At 45.0% G+C, this 18,728-nt stretch overlaps 1 protein-coding gene across 1 annotated transcript in view; it reads left to right on the forward strand.

Moving 5' to 3' along the window:
* The window catches only part of MOSPD2 (motile sperm domain containing 2), a 279,719-nt gene that overhangs the window by 44,902 nt on the left and 216,089 nt on the right, over nucleotides 1–18,728 (forward strand). Inside the window, exon 2 of the mRNA XM_082246726.1 lies at nucleotides 17,409–17,466. Within this exon, the coding sequence (XP_082102852.1) occupies nucleotides 17,409–17,466 (58 nt within the window). The remainder of the gene's footprint in view (nucleotides 1–17,408; nucleotides 17,467–18,728) is intronic.

The raw sequence follows: 18,728 nt of genomic DNA on the forward strand, positions 1-18,728 counted from the left end.
CTGAAAATAAAAGTTAACTCTGCAATTGCAGGAAAGGATTTACAGGATGCAATCACTGTGTTTAACCCCTTCACGCCTTCTGCTTTTAAGTGGTTGTACCGGGGAATTGCCCCCTCACGATCTTAATCCAACATTTCCACGATTCGGTGCAAAACCATTCTCTGCTCACAGCTGAAACAGCCGGCAAAGTTTATCAATATTGCAAAGTGCTGAGATATGAGGAGAAACATTGTATCTTTTCTTCTCTTAGATCAAAGGAATGAACTTCAGTCTTTAAATGAGATTAGTTTAACCAAGCGGTGTTCCAGTCTCCCCCTCCAAAAATGAAAAGTCAGCAGCTACACATACTGTAGCTGCTGACTTTTAATAATAAAACACTTGCCTGTCCTGGAGTTCAGTGATGTTGGCACCGCAGCCGATGTTTCCATCGGCTGTCGGGTGCTGCCGTCACCATTGCTGGTATAGGAACCCAGCAGTGAAGCCTTAGGGCTTTAGGGTGGGTCTCTAATGCGCATGCGCGAAGCGCGCTGCACATTCGGATTGGCTCGGCGGTGGTGGAGGGAGAAGGAAGGGGGCCAAACTTCCGAGGGACAGCGCCGCGGCGCCGTCTCCCGGAAGTGGGGAAGGGTACCTGTCAAAAACAGGTACCCATTCCCCCATCCCCCCTAAAAGGTGCCAAATGTGGCACCAGAGGCAGGAAGGAAGCAAATGAGTGGAAGTTCCACTTTTGGGTGGAACGCCGCTTTAAAGAGTAAGCCTTTTTCTGACATTCGTTGCTTACGAGTTAAAACCAGTATTTTTTGCTAGAAAATTGCTTGGAACCCCCAAACATACATACATACATACATACATACATACATACATACATACATACATACAGGGTTTGACAAATTTGCTTAGAATCTAGGAGCCAGCTAAAAAAGTTAGGAGCCAGTTTATTAAATCCGCTGCCCACCGCGCAGAACTGTATGTCCAGGGTGTCGGGCAATAAGAGTTGCTCACACCTGGTGCCAAATGATAAAAATAATGAAAACTGAAAAAAAAAAAAAAAGTTGCACTGAAGAGGCTGCGCTGATTGATGGGCAATGATGAGGTAGCACTGGCAGGTGACACTGATGAGGCTGCGCTGATAAGCTGCACTGATGGGCACTGATAGGCGACCCTGATGAGGCTGCACTGATATGCTGCGCTGATGGGCACTGATGAGGCAGCACAGAGAGGCGGCATTTATGGGCACTGATGAGGTGGCCATGATGGGCACTGTTAGGTGGCACTGATGGCCACTGACAGGCGGCACTGTTGGGCACTGATTAGGCTGCACTGATAGGTAGCACTGATAAGCTTCACTGACAGATGGCACTGATGGGCACTGATAGGTAGCACTGATAGGTGGCACTGATAAGCTGCACTGACAGGTGGCACTGATGGGCACTGACAGGTGGCACTCATAAGCACTGATGAGGTGGCACTGATAAACAATGATGAGGTGGTGCTGATGGACGGCACTCCCGTCCACTCAGCAGCAGTAAGGAAAGGTCGACCAATTAAGCCCAGCTGTCAGCCGTGGAAGATGATGTTGGAGGTGGGTTTGTAGTGAGAGAAAGCCGCGCTCATCACAGCACCGTCCACCAGAGGGCCTTGGTTTGCACATAGGAGCGTGTATCACGCTCCAGTAGGCCGCAAAGCCGCGTGTTAATTATCGGCCAGCTCAATGCTAATCTGCACACCCACATGTGGGCCACATCATGGGAGAATCCGGACCATTGCTGTGGTGTAACCCAGGTGCCAGGACGCGATTTCCAGTCGCCATTGCGACCCAACGCCTGGGTTTTATCGAGCCCTGTATATATATATATATATATATATGTGTTTTTAGCACCTAGATTCTAGAGACCCTAGAGAATAAAATGGTGGTTGTTGCAATATTTTATGTCACATTGTATTTGCGCAGCGGTCTTTCAAACACAGTTTTTGGGGAAAAAATACACTTCAATGAATAAACAAACTATACAGTAAAGTTAGCCCAATTTTTTTGTGTAATATGAAAGATAATGTTATGCCGAGAATCTTGAGAGAATCATGATCTTTATTTTAGCCAAAGAAAATTGTAATTTTCATTTTCTCCAGATTCATGCAGCTCTACGTGACATGTTAGGTATCTGTTTACTCGGCTTACCATCATCTTTTACATTATACAAAAAAGTTTGGATAAACTTACTGATTTTAACTTGTAAGCAACAAGTGTAAGAAAAAGTCTTAGTCTTCAAGGGGTTAAAGTATCCTTTCTGACAAAATGTATTACCTTTTTTTTTTTTTTTACATGGATAAGAAAAGGATGGGGTGAGATGTTATTAAAAACTAACAAATCGAAATATGTTATGAAAAACTAGCGAATAGAAATAATGTCATTACAGTTAAACTAAAACCTTGAGAAGGGAGGGAGAGAGAGAGCTTCTAGCAGAAATTGTGTCTGTGTGTTAAGAGAAGGTTACAGAGAACATTTCAACATTGCAAACAAGATGGAGTCTCATGTGCTTAATTGAACAATACAATGAAAGTCCATGTCAATAAGTAATAAATATATGGCCCCTTTCACACAGATTGTGCGATCAGGTGCGCCTGTCAATTTTTCAGACAAACCTGATCTGACCCTCTATTTACCCCTTACGAAGCGGCAGATGTCAGCGATAACATGTCCACTGACACCCGCCGCTATCCAATCCGATCCTGCCCACAAAATTCAGAAGGATGGTAGTCTTATCTTCCATCTGTGGTAGATTGGATCGGATGAAAACGGACAGGCGGTCCATTTTTCATCCGATTTCCCCATAGGGGAGAGCGGGACTGTGTCCTTCTCAGCTCTGCACAGTGAGCGGAGACTAACCTATCATCCGCCTGCTCAGTGGGAATCAGCGGAGCGATCCCCCGCTGAGCAAACCGAGTCCATGAAGCAGAGGCACCTGTGTAAAAGGGGATTTTTTGGCGGATCTGAACGGTCCCCCCCATGCATTCCTATTGGGCATCGGATGTCAGCGGAGACATGTCCGCTGACATCCGATCCGTCAAATCTGGACGGATGGAAACCCTATTTTCCATCCGTCCAGCGGATCGGATGGGATCGGGTGAGAACGGGCTGACGGTCCGTTGACATCCGATTCCCCCCATAGAGATGCATGGGGAACTGTCAGCTGTGTCTCCGCACACAGCGTGGAGACACAGCTGTCCTCCTGCTGCTTAGCGGGGGATCGGCGGCTCGGCGGCCCAACGGACGGAGTGTGTGAAAGGAGCCTTAATGTGATGTAATGAGGGGATTGCCAAGAAGAGTGAAGCTTTGCTTGAAGTCTCATCGCTGGAGACCTACCTACTCTGTCCAAAATTCATATCTATTAGCACTTGTTTTGACACCTTTTTTTGTTTTTTTCTTTTTTTCTTCTGAAACATTTACCCACTTAGATTTATTAATTGTATCTTGAATCTCTCAGTAGTTAAGCATATGAATGCCCTTTTGCAGAGGATTTAAGGTTGTTTACTATAATTTGCTTTCATAGAGGCCTCTCATTTTTTATGGTTTTTCTGCTTGGTGGAACTGGATAGCTTTGATATCTTTTTAAATTTTTTTTTTTTTTTTTTTTAGTTACAAGCCTGGGTTGTAATTGGTTATTATGCTGTATGTGAAGAGGCAGAACCAGTCATCCACGTTCATTATGTAAACAGATGCAATGCTTGTGTGCAATTTGGCATATTTTTTTACAACTTTGTGAAGTTAGGATCATGTATATGATCATATAGCGGTTCTTGCAATGTGCTTTTCAAATTGTGGTATAAACTCGAAATACCCTAAAAGCTCGATAAAGGTCAGACCTGAAATAATTTGGGCAGAAATGTTTTTTAGTCTTTTTATTTCTTTTTGATCAAGCTGGCCCAAGGGGTGTCGATTCATTTGATAAACTTGCTCAGTTTAAAGTTAAAACATTACTCTATACAGTCAGCTAAATACATGGTTACACTGTATAGACAGAAACATTCTTAAACGTCCTTTAATTTTATAAGAGATCAGAGAAATTTCAATGTTCCCTAATCACATTTAGTATCCTGGGTATGGTTGGTGTTCTGGGTTTGCCAAATATAGGGTAAGATCTAGGGATGCACCGAAATGAAATTCTTGGCCGAAGCCGAATAATAATAAAATGTTTGGCCGAAGGCCGAAGGCCAAATACCGAACGCGGTGTTTCGCATTTTTTCCATTTATTTTGCCAATTTTTTGTCCTCTCTCTTGTCCTCTCGTGTGTCTCTCTCTCTCTCTCTCTCTCTCTCTCTCTCTCTTGTCCTCTCATGTCTCTCTCTCTCTCTCTCTCTCTCTCTCTCTCTCTCTCTCTCTTGTCCTCTCATGTCTCTCTCTCTCCCTAAATGTTACTGTAGGGAATGGGATTCAGTGCACACTGCAGCCTTGTACCATAGGGTTAATGTTAGTGACACTGTAGGGATTGGGAAGGATGCTGGGAATGGAAATCAGGAAGCATGCAGGCAGCCTTGTAAATTTTAATTGCAGATACAGGGCACTGGGCAGGTCAGGGTTAATGTGGTAACATCAATTACTCAGTGACAGACAGTCAGTCAGTGTCAGTGTGGACTCAATCAGATTATAGTGACAGACAGTCTCTCATAGTGGTGGTAGTAGGAGGCTGGAGGTGGACTAGTAGGAGCCTGGAAAGGAGCACAGCCGCATACATACATTACTCACTCGTGCACTGCAGCCCGCCCCACACATTCAGTGAGTCTTACTCTCCTCCCTAGTTTTTTCAATGGCACATTCAGGCGGCCAATCACGCCGCGAGTAGCGGCACAGCGGAACCAATCAGGTGTGCAGGCAGGCGTGATTGGTTCGCTGTGCAGCTAATCAAGGCGTGATTGGCTTCCTGAATGTGCCATTGAAAAAACTAGGGAGGAGAGTAAGACTCACTGAATGTGTGGGGCGGGCTGCAGTGCACGAGTGAGTAATGTAATGTATGCTCACCGCTGAAGTGTCCCGGCTTCACAGAAGTCTGCGAGTCCTCCTGTCCTCCTCCGAGTCCCTTCCCCCTGTAAATATCGTGACCTCGGCGATATGAATATCGCCTACGGCCACAGAACGATAGTCAATATCATATCGACTATCGTTCAGCCCTATTATTCGGCACAAAATTATTCGGCCTTTTGACTTATTCGGCCGAACACCGAAAGTGCTATTCTTTCTATTTTCGGCCGAATAATGTTCGGCCGCCGAACATTCGGTGCATCCCTAGTAAGCTCATCCCAAACAGACTTTGTTTAGTCTGCACATTTTAACATTCTCAAAAAATCTCCTCCAGCTATTTGGATATACTATATGGAGGATATACTATCTTGAAAACCCCATTGCTGCAATCTCCCTTGTGTTCCCCTGGAAGCACTACCAACAACTTGCGTTCTCTATTACCTTCTTATTGTTTTCATTATCCCCTACTGAGGGGAATTTATCAAGCAGCGTGGCACACAGAGAAGCAGTGTAGAAGAGAAATATTAGCATATTTGAGACTTCTTCCATGTTACATTTTAGCTTAGTTCATACATTTTTGTTGAACAAAAAGGTCTTTCAACAAAATACTGACACAAGGGGGCGATCCTTTTTTTCCAACTCTTTTGATTCTGTTTTTGATTTTTTTTTTTCTGACTCTAGGCTAGGTGGGAATGGAGCCTAAAGCTGGGTATACACATGCTTCACTCAACCAGCAGGCTGAATGAAAAAAAAGACAGATCCCCAAAAAAACACGTTGATGTGTGATGCTAGGCTCTCTCCCGCTGAGCTATTGTATACTGATTGGGAGGACCCCGTCAGGATACACTGATCAGCATTTGACAGATCGGCTTTTGTTGAACTGACAGCAGTACACATGTACTGAAAGTCGTCCATTTCTGGCTTTAGGCACCTTTCACACTGCTTTGTAGCAAAATCAAATTTGCTGTTTTTCAGATGTGTTTTTTAGGCTGCCGGCACCTGTGAAAAATGGACATGTAACTCAAAAACACACCAAAATGCAAATCACGGGTGCATTTTTACCACTATCTCCATTAATTTCAATGGGAAGCTGCATTTTTGGGTGGGTTTTTAAAAACTTACTAAAGATGCAGCATGCAGAACATTTCAAAATGCACCACACCCACAGCGCAGTGGTGTAAAAAGTCCCATAGGATTTAAAGGGAAACAGTTCGTATCCATGTGAAAGGCCCCTTAGGCCCCTTTCACACGGAACGGTGCGCCCGACGGACTCCGGACTCCGTTTTGCTCAGCGGGGGTTGATCCGCCGATCCGGATGACAGCTCCATCTCCGCTTGCAGAGACAGAGCTGTCAGATCCCTGCTCTCCTCTATGGGAGATCAGATGAAAATGGACCGCCTGTCTGTTTTCATCCGATCTATCAGATCTGATCCTCCAGACAAATGAAAAATAGGGTTTCCATCCATCTGGATTTCACGGACAGGATAGGATAGCGGCGGGTGTCAGCGGAGATGTCACCACTGACATCCGCTGCTCCATAGGGGTGCATGGAGCATCCGCTCAGGTCTGCCTGAAAAACTGACAGGCGGACCGGATCGGAAAATGTGAAAGGGGCCTTAGGGCTCTTTCACACTATCCGTCCGTTGGACGGACTCCATTTATCTCAGTGGGGGATCGATCCCCCGCTGAGCAGGAGGATGACAGCTGTTCTCCGTGCTGTGTGCGGAGACACAGCTGTCAGTTCCCCATTCCACTCTATGGGGGAATCGGATGGGAACGGACCATCGGTCCGTTCTCATCCGATCCGATACGTCAAATCTGGATGGATGGAAAATCGGGTTTCCATCCGTCCAGATTTGACGGATCGGATGGGGTGTCAGCGGACATGTCTCCGCTGACATCCGATGCCCCATAGGGATGCATGGGGGAACCCTTCAGATCTGCCAAAAAAAACTGACATGCGGATCTGAACGGTCCACTAGTGTGAAAGGGGCCTTATAGTAAACTTCCTCTGAACTTTGTAAATCAGCTGAAGCTGTATTTTCTCTAGATGTCCAACATCTGCAAGAAAAACAACACCTAGCACGATTGGGTAATTGAATTCAGCTTTGCAATATTTTACTAAGCTCTGTGAACATTTACTGTGTCAGCCTATATTCCTCCAGTAAATCAATCCTACTGTGTTGATGATGTTTACTTCTTGTTATGGTTTTCTTCTGTAAACCAAGTTGATCAGTTTCTGCTTGGTTAGGAAGTGTGTGTGTGTGTTTACTTCTTTAGATTGTTAGCTCCCCTTGGGCATGGCATCATGTGAATAGAACAGTGGAGTCTGAAACAATCACATCACCTACCTATGTAAAATAAAACCATTTATGAACACTGCATACATTTGGGAAATATGTGAGATTTCAGGCCCCATTCACACTTGTGTGACTTGTCATGCGACTGGATCACAAAGCTGCATGACGAGTTTCACCCCATGTTTCCCGATGAGTACCGTTCGTATCTGTGTGACTTCAAAGTAGTTCCTGCACTACTTTGGTCTGACTTTGATGCGACTTGTGGTCCATAGACCTCAATGTAAACTCCAAAAGTTGCACCTGCATAAGATAAATGTGAATTTGATGTGACTATGGATGAGTGCGACTTGTGCAGAAATGAAACATTTGTTAGATTTTCTTTATTTTCGAAATTCCAAATTTTCAGAACGATTGGAATTTGAATCGGTTAAAAATTGATCGAGCGATTCAAATTCTGTGTAAAGAATAGCTGGTTGTTAAGGAGCAGGCAGGGAAGTATCTGCCACGTCCCTAACAACCGATGACTCCTCAGCCCTTTGTGAGTTTTTCCACTGACTGCTGAATAAAGACAAAAGAATGCCAGCAAAAAAAAGAGAATGGAAAAAAACAGCATGGGGCCCCTCCTGAACAATACCAGGCCACATAGGGGCGCCTGCCCCACAGCCCAGTCAATCAAGCTGCCCGGATCACTGCTGAACCTAAAAAAGAACAAAAAAAACTCCAGCCCCGCTAAACATGGGGACAAGGCGTTTTGGGGTTGGGGGGGTGGGGGGTGGGGGTTGAGCTCATATCTTATAATTTATTTATTTATTTTTTTTTTTTATTGCTGGCATTTTCTTTTTTTTTTTATATTCAGCTGTCAGTGTGAAAACTGAGACAGCAGATGAATCCTAGGTTGTTAAGGAGGCTGCTGCCGGCTTCCCTGCCCACTTCTTAACAACCAGCTATTCTTCACGCAGAATTCAGAATCTGTCAATCAATTTTTGACTGATTTCGAATTCCGTTTGTCGCACTAATCCAAAGTTGCATCAAAGTCCGGTCAAGTCGCATGGTAAAGTCACAATGGAAATCACATAGATTTTTACGTTGCACAACTGTGAATGGAGCCTTTAGAGGAAAAGGAAGCTGTTTTTTTTTTTTTCTTGCCTAAAATGTAAGGATGTACTTTGTTTTTTGGAATTTTTTGTCCTAATATAAAAGATATTTTGGAAAAATTCACAGAATACAAAATTCATTATTTTCTGTAGTGTCTGTATGGGTAAGTGATCACGCTTTGTGATGATTTGCCCTTTTCACAAGGTCGGTTCAGTTGATGGAACCATGACTTCTTCGCTCTACCAGAATATCCTGAAGTAGAATGTCCAGCTATCCGTTTGTGACATCAAGCTCAAGCACACTTAGGTTATGCAGCAGGGGGTTTAGGGGGCAATAACTTTTTCACATAGGGCTAGGCAGGTTTAGACAGCTTTTTGTCCCTTTAATTAATAGTTTATAAACTAGAAAATCAGGTGTTTTTTTACCTACAGGTAAGCCTATAATAGGTATTACTTGTAGGTATAGTAAATATTAGGGATCAACCGATTATCGGCAAGGCCGATATGCACTTTCCCCGATATATCAGAATCGGCCTTTTGATTTACTGATATTGCCGATATTTCGGGAAAGTGCTGTACCGGAGTGATGCCTGCAGCTAAAGGCATCACCCCGGTACCGGTGTCCATAGCCGACGGTCGGCTGTCTTGTAATGACAACCAATGCGGCTGAGAAGCTGCTCGGCTTTCATTTCAAGAAGCGGTAGGGGACGTCCCCCCCCCTCCCGCGGCTCTCCCAGGTCTCCTACATTAACCGCCGCCGTCTGATCGGGTCTCCATCTGCACCGCTGCTGTCTGACCGAGTCTCCATTTCTTTAAATTCGGTGCCGCCGAGTACCCGGAAATAATGTCATGTCACTTCTGGGTACTGGCAAAATGAATGCTTTAAGTGCAGAGGAGGGATGTGGGGTCTTTTAGACCCCCAGATCCCTTCACCACAGTACCTGTAGACATTTAAAAAAAAAAAAATCAGCGGTAAAAAAACGATATCGGTCGATCACTAGTAAATATCTTCTAAATACGTTTAAGGAAAATAGTTGACTGACATCACCAGTGCATGCGCACTAGGCTCTAAATGGACAGTGCTGGGCCAAAGCCTGTGAACCCAGAAAGAAAGCAGAGTAAAAATGGATCTCCTAAGGTGGTGACAGCGTGCCACTGGATGACTTCATTTTCAGGCAAATCCGATTCTAATGTGCTAGTATCCAGTGCATACCAGCACATTATGACTTCAACTGCCTTTAGGCCCTTTTTTTTTTTTTTTTTTTGTGGTTTACTTTAATGCAAAGAATGCATTAAAGGAGTTGTTAAGGCAAGAATGTTTTTATCTGATTTCATTCTATGCATTAAGATAAAAAACCTTCTGGGTGTAGCAGCCTCCCCAGCACCCCCTGATACATACCTGAGCCCTATCTCTCTCCAGCAATGTCCACGAGTCCCTCAGCCATCTAGTACTCTCCCTCCTGATTGGCTGAGACACATCCGTTGCGCCATTGGCCAATCAGGATAGAGTAGGGGGGACGGGGCCTAGATGTGGCTCCCTGTCTGAATGGACACACAGAGCTGTGGCTCGGGTGCCCCTATAGCAAGCTGCTTGCTGTGGGAGCACTGGACCGGAGGGAGGGGCCAGGGGCAGCAACGAGGGACCCAGGTTGCTCTGTGCAAAACCAACTGCACAAAGCAGGTAAGTATAACATATTTGTTATTTATAAAAAAAAAATGACTCTACAATCACTTTAAGGTAAATAAACTTGCTGGATACACACTATACAACTATCTTTTTAGATTTTTTCCTTTAGATTTACCAAAACCATATAATATGAGGTCAAACCTAAACAGTTTCAATTTGTATGCAAAAATTCAGGCCCTTGCACTACATAGTTGAAGGTAAATCTAAGACCCCATTCACACTAGCGCGACTTGTCAGGCGACTTGGTCGCCTGACAAGTCACGATGGGTCGCTCGCCATTGAATAGTACAGGACCCGTTCTAATAGGAGCGACACAAGTCGCTCCGACTTAGAAAAAGGGTCCTGTACTACTTTTGGGCGAACTGGAGGCGACTTGCATTGACTTCAATGATATCAAGTCCGTGCACGTCACGCCGAGGTCGTGGTGCACGCTGTGCACCGCGACTTCACAGGTCGCCCCAGCAAGTCGCGTCGCCCCTGTCTGAACGGGATCTAAAGGAAATCGAACAACAGAAGTTGTATATCCAGTGTGTATCCAGCTTTAGAACCACTGTAAAAAACAAGTCAAAGAGAAGGTTATTTTTGCTACAGCGGATATTACATTTATCAAATCCTTACTGTGTATTGGTTTGAATCCAGGGAAGGTAATAGTTCTGGATTTTCCCTTTTTTCATAAATGGGTTTCATCTGTCTGAGGATGATGAAATGCTTTGCCTTATTTTGCTTAAATACCTGATCATTTTAGCCATACATTTCATAGACGGTAATGGAAAGAGTTAAGTTATCATTATTTTAGGTAGATTTTGGAGAGGCAACAAATTGGTTTATAACTTTCCATGGATCAGTTGGTTTGAATCTAAATGTAAATGACCTTCAGTTATTGTATATCCACAAACCAACACAACTGTGCCTGCAGTTTTGCACTTAATCTTGTTACCATGGGAATTAAGCATTGCCTACATTCTCTGCCAGCTTCAGCTGCATTTCTGTGCTCATTGATGTTATTAGAGGTTACACGGTATTTGGACTTGCTACATGATGAAAATTCACGTACGGCTTGCAGTGCTAGTCACCCAAATCTAAAACCACATTGAATTAGCTGAATTCCTTGGAAATAAGGTGCATATGAGGGCACACTGGCCTGTGTGCAGAGTATGTCTAATAAATGCTTTATTATATTTGTAGGGTTATATAGTTTTTATTGTAAGTGTAGATTGATGAAAAAGTATAGGCACAGTGATGGCGAACCTTGGCACCCCAGATGTTTTGGAACTATATTCCCATGATGCTCATGCACTCTGCAGTGTAGTTGAGCATCATGGGAAATGTCGTTCCAAAACATCTGGGGTGCCAAGGTTCGCCATCACTGGTATATAGGTATGTACAGTGAATTTTAACATTTTCCACAAGGCTTTTTCGATTTTTAGATGGAAGGATGCCAACAAGGCCACCCACAGCTCAAGTTTTAGACAGTTCATCAAGAACCTGCCAAAATGCACTCCATGTATGCTCATCTTTAGATGCAATTAGGTTATAATAAATCCCATTAAGGCTGTACTCCAGAAAACAAAATAGTCCTCCAATGCAGTGGAGCTGTGCCCGTGCTGCAAAGGTTAAATGCTTCTTTATGGCTAGAGGATCACACAAAACCGTTTTTCTTACCTGATCTTGGAACCTGCCAAATTTCAATCCATCTATGGCCACTTTTAGCAAAGTCTGGAAAGCACACCACTGATAACCAGAGAACTTTTAATGAGCCAATGGTAAGAGAGTTGTTGAAACCTTCTGTGGTGTAGTGTTTTCATAAATGGTTGTAATTGGCCATTGGAAAGCCAGTTAGAATCAGTCCACATTTTGAAGTCTGGCTTCTTCTGACAGGAAAGTGCCCTGTTCATACAACTCCACAAAACCAGGCATATTTCACAAATCCTGATCTGATAAGATGATATACTGTGTTTCCCTGAAAATAAGCCCAGGTCTTTAGTTTAACTTTAGGTACAAAAAAGGCATTAGGGCTCATTTTGGGGGGGGGTGTCTTATTTGTCCCCTGTCTTCTCTCCCCCTCTTTCTTCCTGTCAGCAAATGAGTCAACATCCCTGTAATCTCCAAAATAAATTCTAGGTAAAGTCCTTGTAAAATCATTTAATCTGCGCTGTAAATGGATTATATAATGTCCAGTGTGTGTCTTTATGTAATGTTCTAGAAAATACCTTATTTACAGCATTGCTGGGCATTTGCATGACCAGTCGGAGCTCTTCTTTCCTGCTCCGAGCACTGCAGGGGGAGATGCCGGGATCACCGCTGATGTCAGCACTGCTCCGAGCACTGCAGGGGGAGATGCCGGGATCCCCATTGATGTCAGCCCTGCTCCGAGCACTGCAGGGGGAGATGCTGGGATCCCCGCTGATGTCAGCCCTGCTCCGAGCACTGCAGGGGGAGATGCCGGGATCCCCGCTGATGTCAGCCTTCTCCGAGCACTGCAAGGGGAGATGCCGGGATCCCCATTGATGTCAGCCCTGCTCTGAGCACTGCAGGGGGAGATGCCGGGATCCCCGCTGATGTCAGCCCTGTTCCGAGCACTGCAGGGGGAGATGCCGGGATCCCCGCTGATGTCAGCCCTGCTCCGAGCACTGCAGGGGGAGATGCCGGGATCCCCGCTGATGTCAGCCCTGTTCCGAGCACTGCAGGGGGAGATGCCGGGATCCCCGCTGATGTCAGCCCTGTTCCGAGCACTGCAGGAGGAGATGCCGGGATCCTCGCTGATGTCAGCCCTGTTCCGAGCACTGCAGGGGGAGATGCCAGGATCCTCGCTGATGTCAGCCCTGTTCCGAGCACTGCAGGGGGAGATGCCGGGATCCTCGCTGATGTCAGCCCTGCTCCGAGCACTGCAGGGGGAGATGACGGGATCCTCGCTGATGTCAGCCCTGCTCCGAGCACTGCAGGGGGAGATGCTGGGATCCTCGCTGATGTCAGCCCTGTTCCGAGCACTGAAGGGGGAGATGCCGGGATCCTCGCTGATGTCAGCCCTGTTCCGAGCACTGCAGGGGGAGATCCCGGGATCCTTGCTGATGTCAGCCCTGCTCCGAGCACCGCAGGGGGAGATGCTGGGATCCTCGCTAATGTCAGCCCTGTTCCGAGGACTGCAGGGGGAGATGCCGGGATCCTCGCTGATGTCAGCCCTGTTCTGAGCACTGCAGGAGCAGGGGCCATTGACGTCAGCCGGGAGGAGGAGGAGAGTTTTGGTGGGTCACACGAGCGCGCCCCGATAATCAGCTTACTTTTGGGGAAACACGGTAATAACGAGATTAGAAACATTCAATCTCCTAAGGAGAATCTTCCATTAAATCCATGTTTGTCGAAGCTACAGTAGGTAAGACGCGCGCCACCCCCCCCCCCCCCCAAAAAAAAAGGGGGGGGGGTTTCATTATTAACAGAGGAGTTAGGGAGGAGGAAAGGGGGCAGCAGAACTTTTGTTTTTCAGTGAAGTTCCACTTTAAAATAAGTCCTTTTAACCCTTATCGCTCTTGTGCTATTTTTAACATTATGCTGGGCAGTATTTTCCTCCTTCCTGAGAGCTGTTCATAAAGGCAGTCTACTTACCTTCCTGATCATCCAGGCCTACATTATATAGTTGAAGACCTGGTGGATATATTTGCATGTAGTGTCCCAAGAAATGTTATGTTTGTGCCCTCTCTTCTCTGTACAATGTGCTAACTGACAGCAAAACTTACACAGAGCAATTTATTGGCTACCCCTGTTGCATCATGGGAAACAGAGTTCCTTTCTTTGGTGTAGACCTACTCTGCTATGCTAAGAAAAGTGCGGCGATCCTCAATTCCAATGTGTTTTTTTTTTTTTATTATTATTATTTTTTTTTTTATTGTATCCAACCAATGTTTTTTTTTTTTTATTATTATTTTTTTATTGTATCAACATGTGCCTGACTGTTAGAGAAAGGAAACCCCATAAAAAATATTTCTTAAATGGTTGTGGTTAATGATATTACACTGGGATTGTGTCACATGTAAATAGTGTTTCAAGCTCAAAAAAAAAAAAGAAAAGTAAACCAGTGTTTTGATAACATAGTCGATGCCTTGGTCTGGTCAGTAACAGGTGGATAACGTTTTGGAAATGCCTCAGATAGATCCAGTGCGATATAAAGTGCCTTATTGTGGAGTCTTGTGATCGCATTGTGAAATGTCACCGCATGACAGTTCAAGGACAATGGAGTACAGGCAGGATCACTGGGGACAGCGTACTGAGAACATTTTCACAGAGCTGACTGTCATATCCTCTGGAAATTTTTTTTTCATATTATCTGAAACTACTTTATGGCAGACATACAGCAAAATAGAGATCAGTAATAGATTTAGTTAGTATTCGTTTTTATTTTTTAAATGATATACTTTTATAAAATCTAAGCTAAATTTTTTTTTTTTTTTCACCTGGCGTTTTTTTATTTTTTTTGCCCTAAGGAGATATCACACTTTTTTTAAAGCCGTTACAGAATCGCTGTCATTGGCGTGTTTTTTTTTTCCCTAGGAATAAATGACTCGGTCCAGGGAAAGTCTATACAGCAGTTATTGTAGCGATTTGTAGCTGTCATTGAGTGACTAACTTGGTTGAAAAAGTCTGCAGCTTTAGTAGCCATGCAAATCTTCAGCCAATTGAAAATCACTAGAGCAAACAGAGATTTGCAGCCGTTACAGATTTCTGGTACAATGTTGCATGTGGAAAATGACACTTACTAGTGATGTCCAGCTTAGTTTGCACCTGTGCTGCTTTCTAGAAAGCAATCTGCAGTGGATTACATTTCAGAGAGTGGTGCAGCTGACGGCATTCAGGAGGCGATGTCACTGCCTCCTGAATGACTGTTGTTGTTTTTCAAGGAGAATACCCGTCTCAACCACAAGCCTGGTGTTTGGCCCACGGTTGCAGTGTGCCCCTTAATTTTTGCTGTACCACAAATAGAAGTATTGCATACACAGCATGTATACAGCCTCTGTCGAGCTGCCTTTGCAGTTTATGGTTGGGGGGGGGGGGGGTAGTAAAACTCAACTGTTTAATTTTACTGCCCCTAAATACAATCGGGCCCTAAAGCTGACCATACACTTTACAATCTGCTGGTACACTGCTCAAAAAAATTAAAGGAACACTCTGGAAACACATCAGATCTCAATGGGGGAAAACTATCATGCTGGATATCTATACTGATATGGACTGGGTAATGTGTTAGGAAAAAAAGAATGGCATATCATTTTGATGGAAATAAAAAGGATGAACCTACAGACGGCTGAATTCAAAGACACCCCGAAAATCAAAGTGAAAAAATGATGCAGCAGGCTAGTCAATTTTGCTGAAATTTCATTGCAGCAACTCAAAATGGTACTCAGTAGTTTGTATGGCCCCCACGTGCTTGTATGCATGCCTGACAATATCGGGGCATGCTCCTAATGAGACGACGGATGTCCTGGGGTATTTCCTCCCAGCTCTGGACCAGGGCATCACTGAGCTCCTGAATAGACTGAGGTGCAACCTGGCGGCGTCGAATGGACTGAAACATAATGTCCCAGAGGTGTTCTATTGGATTTAGGTCAGGAGAGTGTGGGGGCCATTCAGTGGTATAAATTCCATCATTCTCCAGGAACTGGCTGCATACTCCCGCCACGAGAAGCTGGGCATTGTCATGCACCAGGAGGAACCAACTACACCAGCATAGGGTCTGACAATGGGTCCACGGATTTCATCCTGATACCTAATGGCAGTCAAGGTGCCAACCTAATTATTTGAGTCTGAGACAACAGCCAGTCGTGGATGAGGATGGGTTGGGGGAGGTTGGGCTGTCTCCCTCTCACCTGTTCCCCATCCACCCATTAGCGGCCATGTGCCTCCAGTGTGAGGACACTAAATTAAGAGTGTAGGACTGCAGATATAACAGGGTGCCGTGAAGTGGCTCTGCAGCTTTCACATGCGTTTGCAAATGTGTGTCAACTAAACCCCTGTTCTTTGTACCAAGAGACAGGTTTTATTTGGTTGGTGACAGACTGGAGGGTGAGTACATCAGACTGGGGGCTGGCTGACTTTCATGCACCTCTTACAATCCCTCAACCTCATTAGGTGCCATTGTCTAGCCTGTAGAGGTCTGTGCTTCTCTCCATCACTGACCCACCATCAAACCAGTCATGCTGAATGATGTTACAGGCAGAATAATGTTCTCCAGACCCTTTCATGTCCGTCACATGTGCTCAGGGTGAACCTGCTCTCATCTGTGAAAAGCACAGGGCACCAGTAGCAGACCTGCCAATTCTGGTGTTCAATGGCAAATGCCAATCAAGCTCCATGGTGCCACGCAGTGAGCACAGTGCCCAAAAGAGGACGTTGGGCTCTCAAGCCACCCCCTTGAAGTCTGTTTCTTATTGTTTGGTCAGAGACATTCACACCAGTGGCCTGCTTGAGGTAATTTTGTAGGGCTCTGGCAGTGCTCATCCTGTTCCTCCTTGCACAAAGGAGCAGATACTGGTCCTGCTGATGGTTTAAGGACCTTCTACGGCCCTGCCTCTGTTCTCACTAGTGTGATTTCAGATTCGCCGAGTCACACAGAATCGCATGATAGTTGAAAATCCATTCACATCAATGAGACTCAGCACTGTGTAATTTTGGAAAAGGTTACTGTACTATGGTGGGATTCAAAGTAGCATCCACGTTGCTCTACGTAATCGCACTGAAAATTGGATCAAAATCAGATTGTAGCAGTGTGAACCTAGCCTTGAATCCAGTTGGCAGACAATATGACTTACAAATGAAAGGGCCATACACACTATAAGATTTTCTGAAGACCTTTTCCTTCAGATTTACCTTTTCTATGTAGTGCAAATTGAAAGTGTTTAGGTTTGACCTCATATTATATGGTTTTGGTAAGTCTAAAGGACAAAGTCTTCAGAAAATCTTATAGTGTGTATGGCCCATTACAGTGGTAGCCCAAGGGTTTCCCACATTGGCATCCACCCCTTCCTCTTTACCACATGTAAGTTCACAATATAGTGGGGCACCTCAGCTATTGCCATAATTTCAGGCAACCAACCTGCACCCCACTCTGGCTGTGTTCACCTCACTTTCCTAGCAGATAGGTTGCAGTACTGCACCCCTGTAGTATTGACTTTTGCTGCTTGTTCTGTCAATCCTAGTTTGGTGATTTGATGTGTAGGCGTTATATACATTGCAGTGTGAATTATACTTTGTGTTGTAAGACGTTTTGCTTTTTCTGTCGTGTATATAACATGCGTATTAACATTATGACAATTTATCTTCTGCAGGAAAAGGAGAAGCTAGTTCACGACACAAGAAAGAGGTTTACACAGGAATATTTACAAGGTCTGTATATAGAGTTGCAGAATTACAATAATTATATGCCAATGCCATGTACAGGTTTTTCTTCCTGGATCCATTCTATCCATTGTCATACATTTTATGTTGTTAGTGCTTTTCCTCATCACCCAATGCTTTCTTTTTCAGACCCGGTTCACACTACTGCGTGTGCCGGGTTCGCATGTCATGTCGGAACGCACTGCTCCGACATGACATGCGATCAGCTGTGCGGTGCGAGTTTAGCCATACAGTTTGTATGGCTAAATTCGCACCGCACCCGCAGCAAAGACGCACAGGAGGCATTTTTGCTGCCGCATCAGGATCGGATCGCACAGCGGTTCACACTTGTGCGATCCGATCCTGTGCGAACTGCACGATCGCACTGCGATATGCGATCAAACTGGGGGTGTCGTTAAGATGACATTGACACCCCCAGCGGATCGCATATGGCAGTGTGAACTGCCGGGGGTGCGTGTGCGATGCGGGAACAGTCTGCGAATTCGCAGCCTTCCCGCATCGCAATAGTGTGAACCGAGCCTCAATGCCATGTGGTTTTACATCCTTATTTATATTTTTTATTTATAGTTTTGCTTCTGATTTGAACTTCTAAGCCCCCGTTCACACTGGGGCGACCTGGTCGCCTCACAGGTCGCCTCCCATAGGGAAGCTGCGGACCCGTTCTGATAGGAGCGACACAAGTCGCTCCGACTCAGAAAAAGGGTCCGGAGCTTCTTTGGGGCGACCAGGAGGCGACCGCCATAGACTTCAATGTTATGAAGTCCGTGGCGGCCGCTCCGAGGTCGCGGCGCGAAGTAGCGTCGCCCCAGTGTGAACGGGGGCTTAATGAGAATGATTGATTGAGAGGAGATTGGTATGCAGGAAACTAGCCGAATGTTGCAAGATATGGCTCTGCACCGAAATATCTTTACAGCTGATCAACTTCTGAATTTTTGTTTAAAATGGTTTGTTAATAATTATAGCAGTTTGATATTAACCATCATAGTGTTTTTATTCAACTATCCAGTGGCGGTGCCCTGTCTTGTACGGTGCTGGCCAAGTCATGTCAGAGCTTGGCATGTAGAGCGGTCTCTTCTTGGGTAACTTAATAGTAGAAGTTTAGATGATTTTTTTTTTTTTTTACCTTTTAAAATGGTTGTAAACCCTTACATATACCCAGTGAAGTGACTGGCCTCAGGTGATACACAGAGATTATTATTAATATATAGGATTTATATAGCGCCGTCAGTTTACGCAGCGCTTTACAACTT

Source organism: Pelophylax lessonae, assembly GCF_965119305.1.
Source record: "Pelophylax lessonae genome assembly, chromosome: 2".
Lineage (NCBI taxonomy): Eukaryota > Metazoa > Chordata > Amphibia > Anura > Ranidae > Pelophylax > Pelophylax lessonae.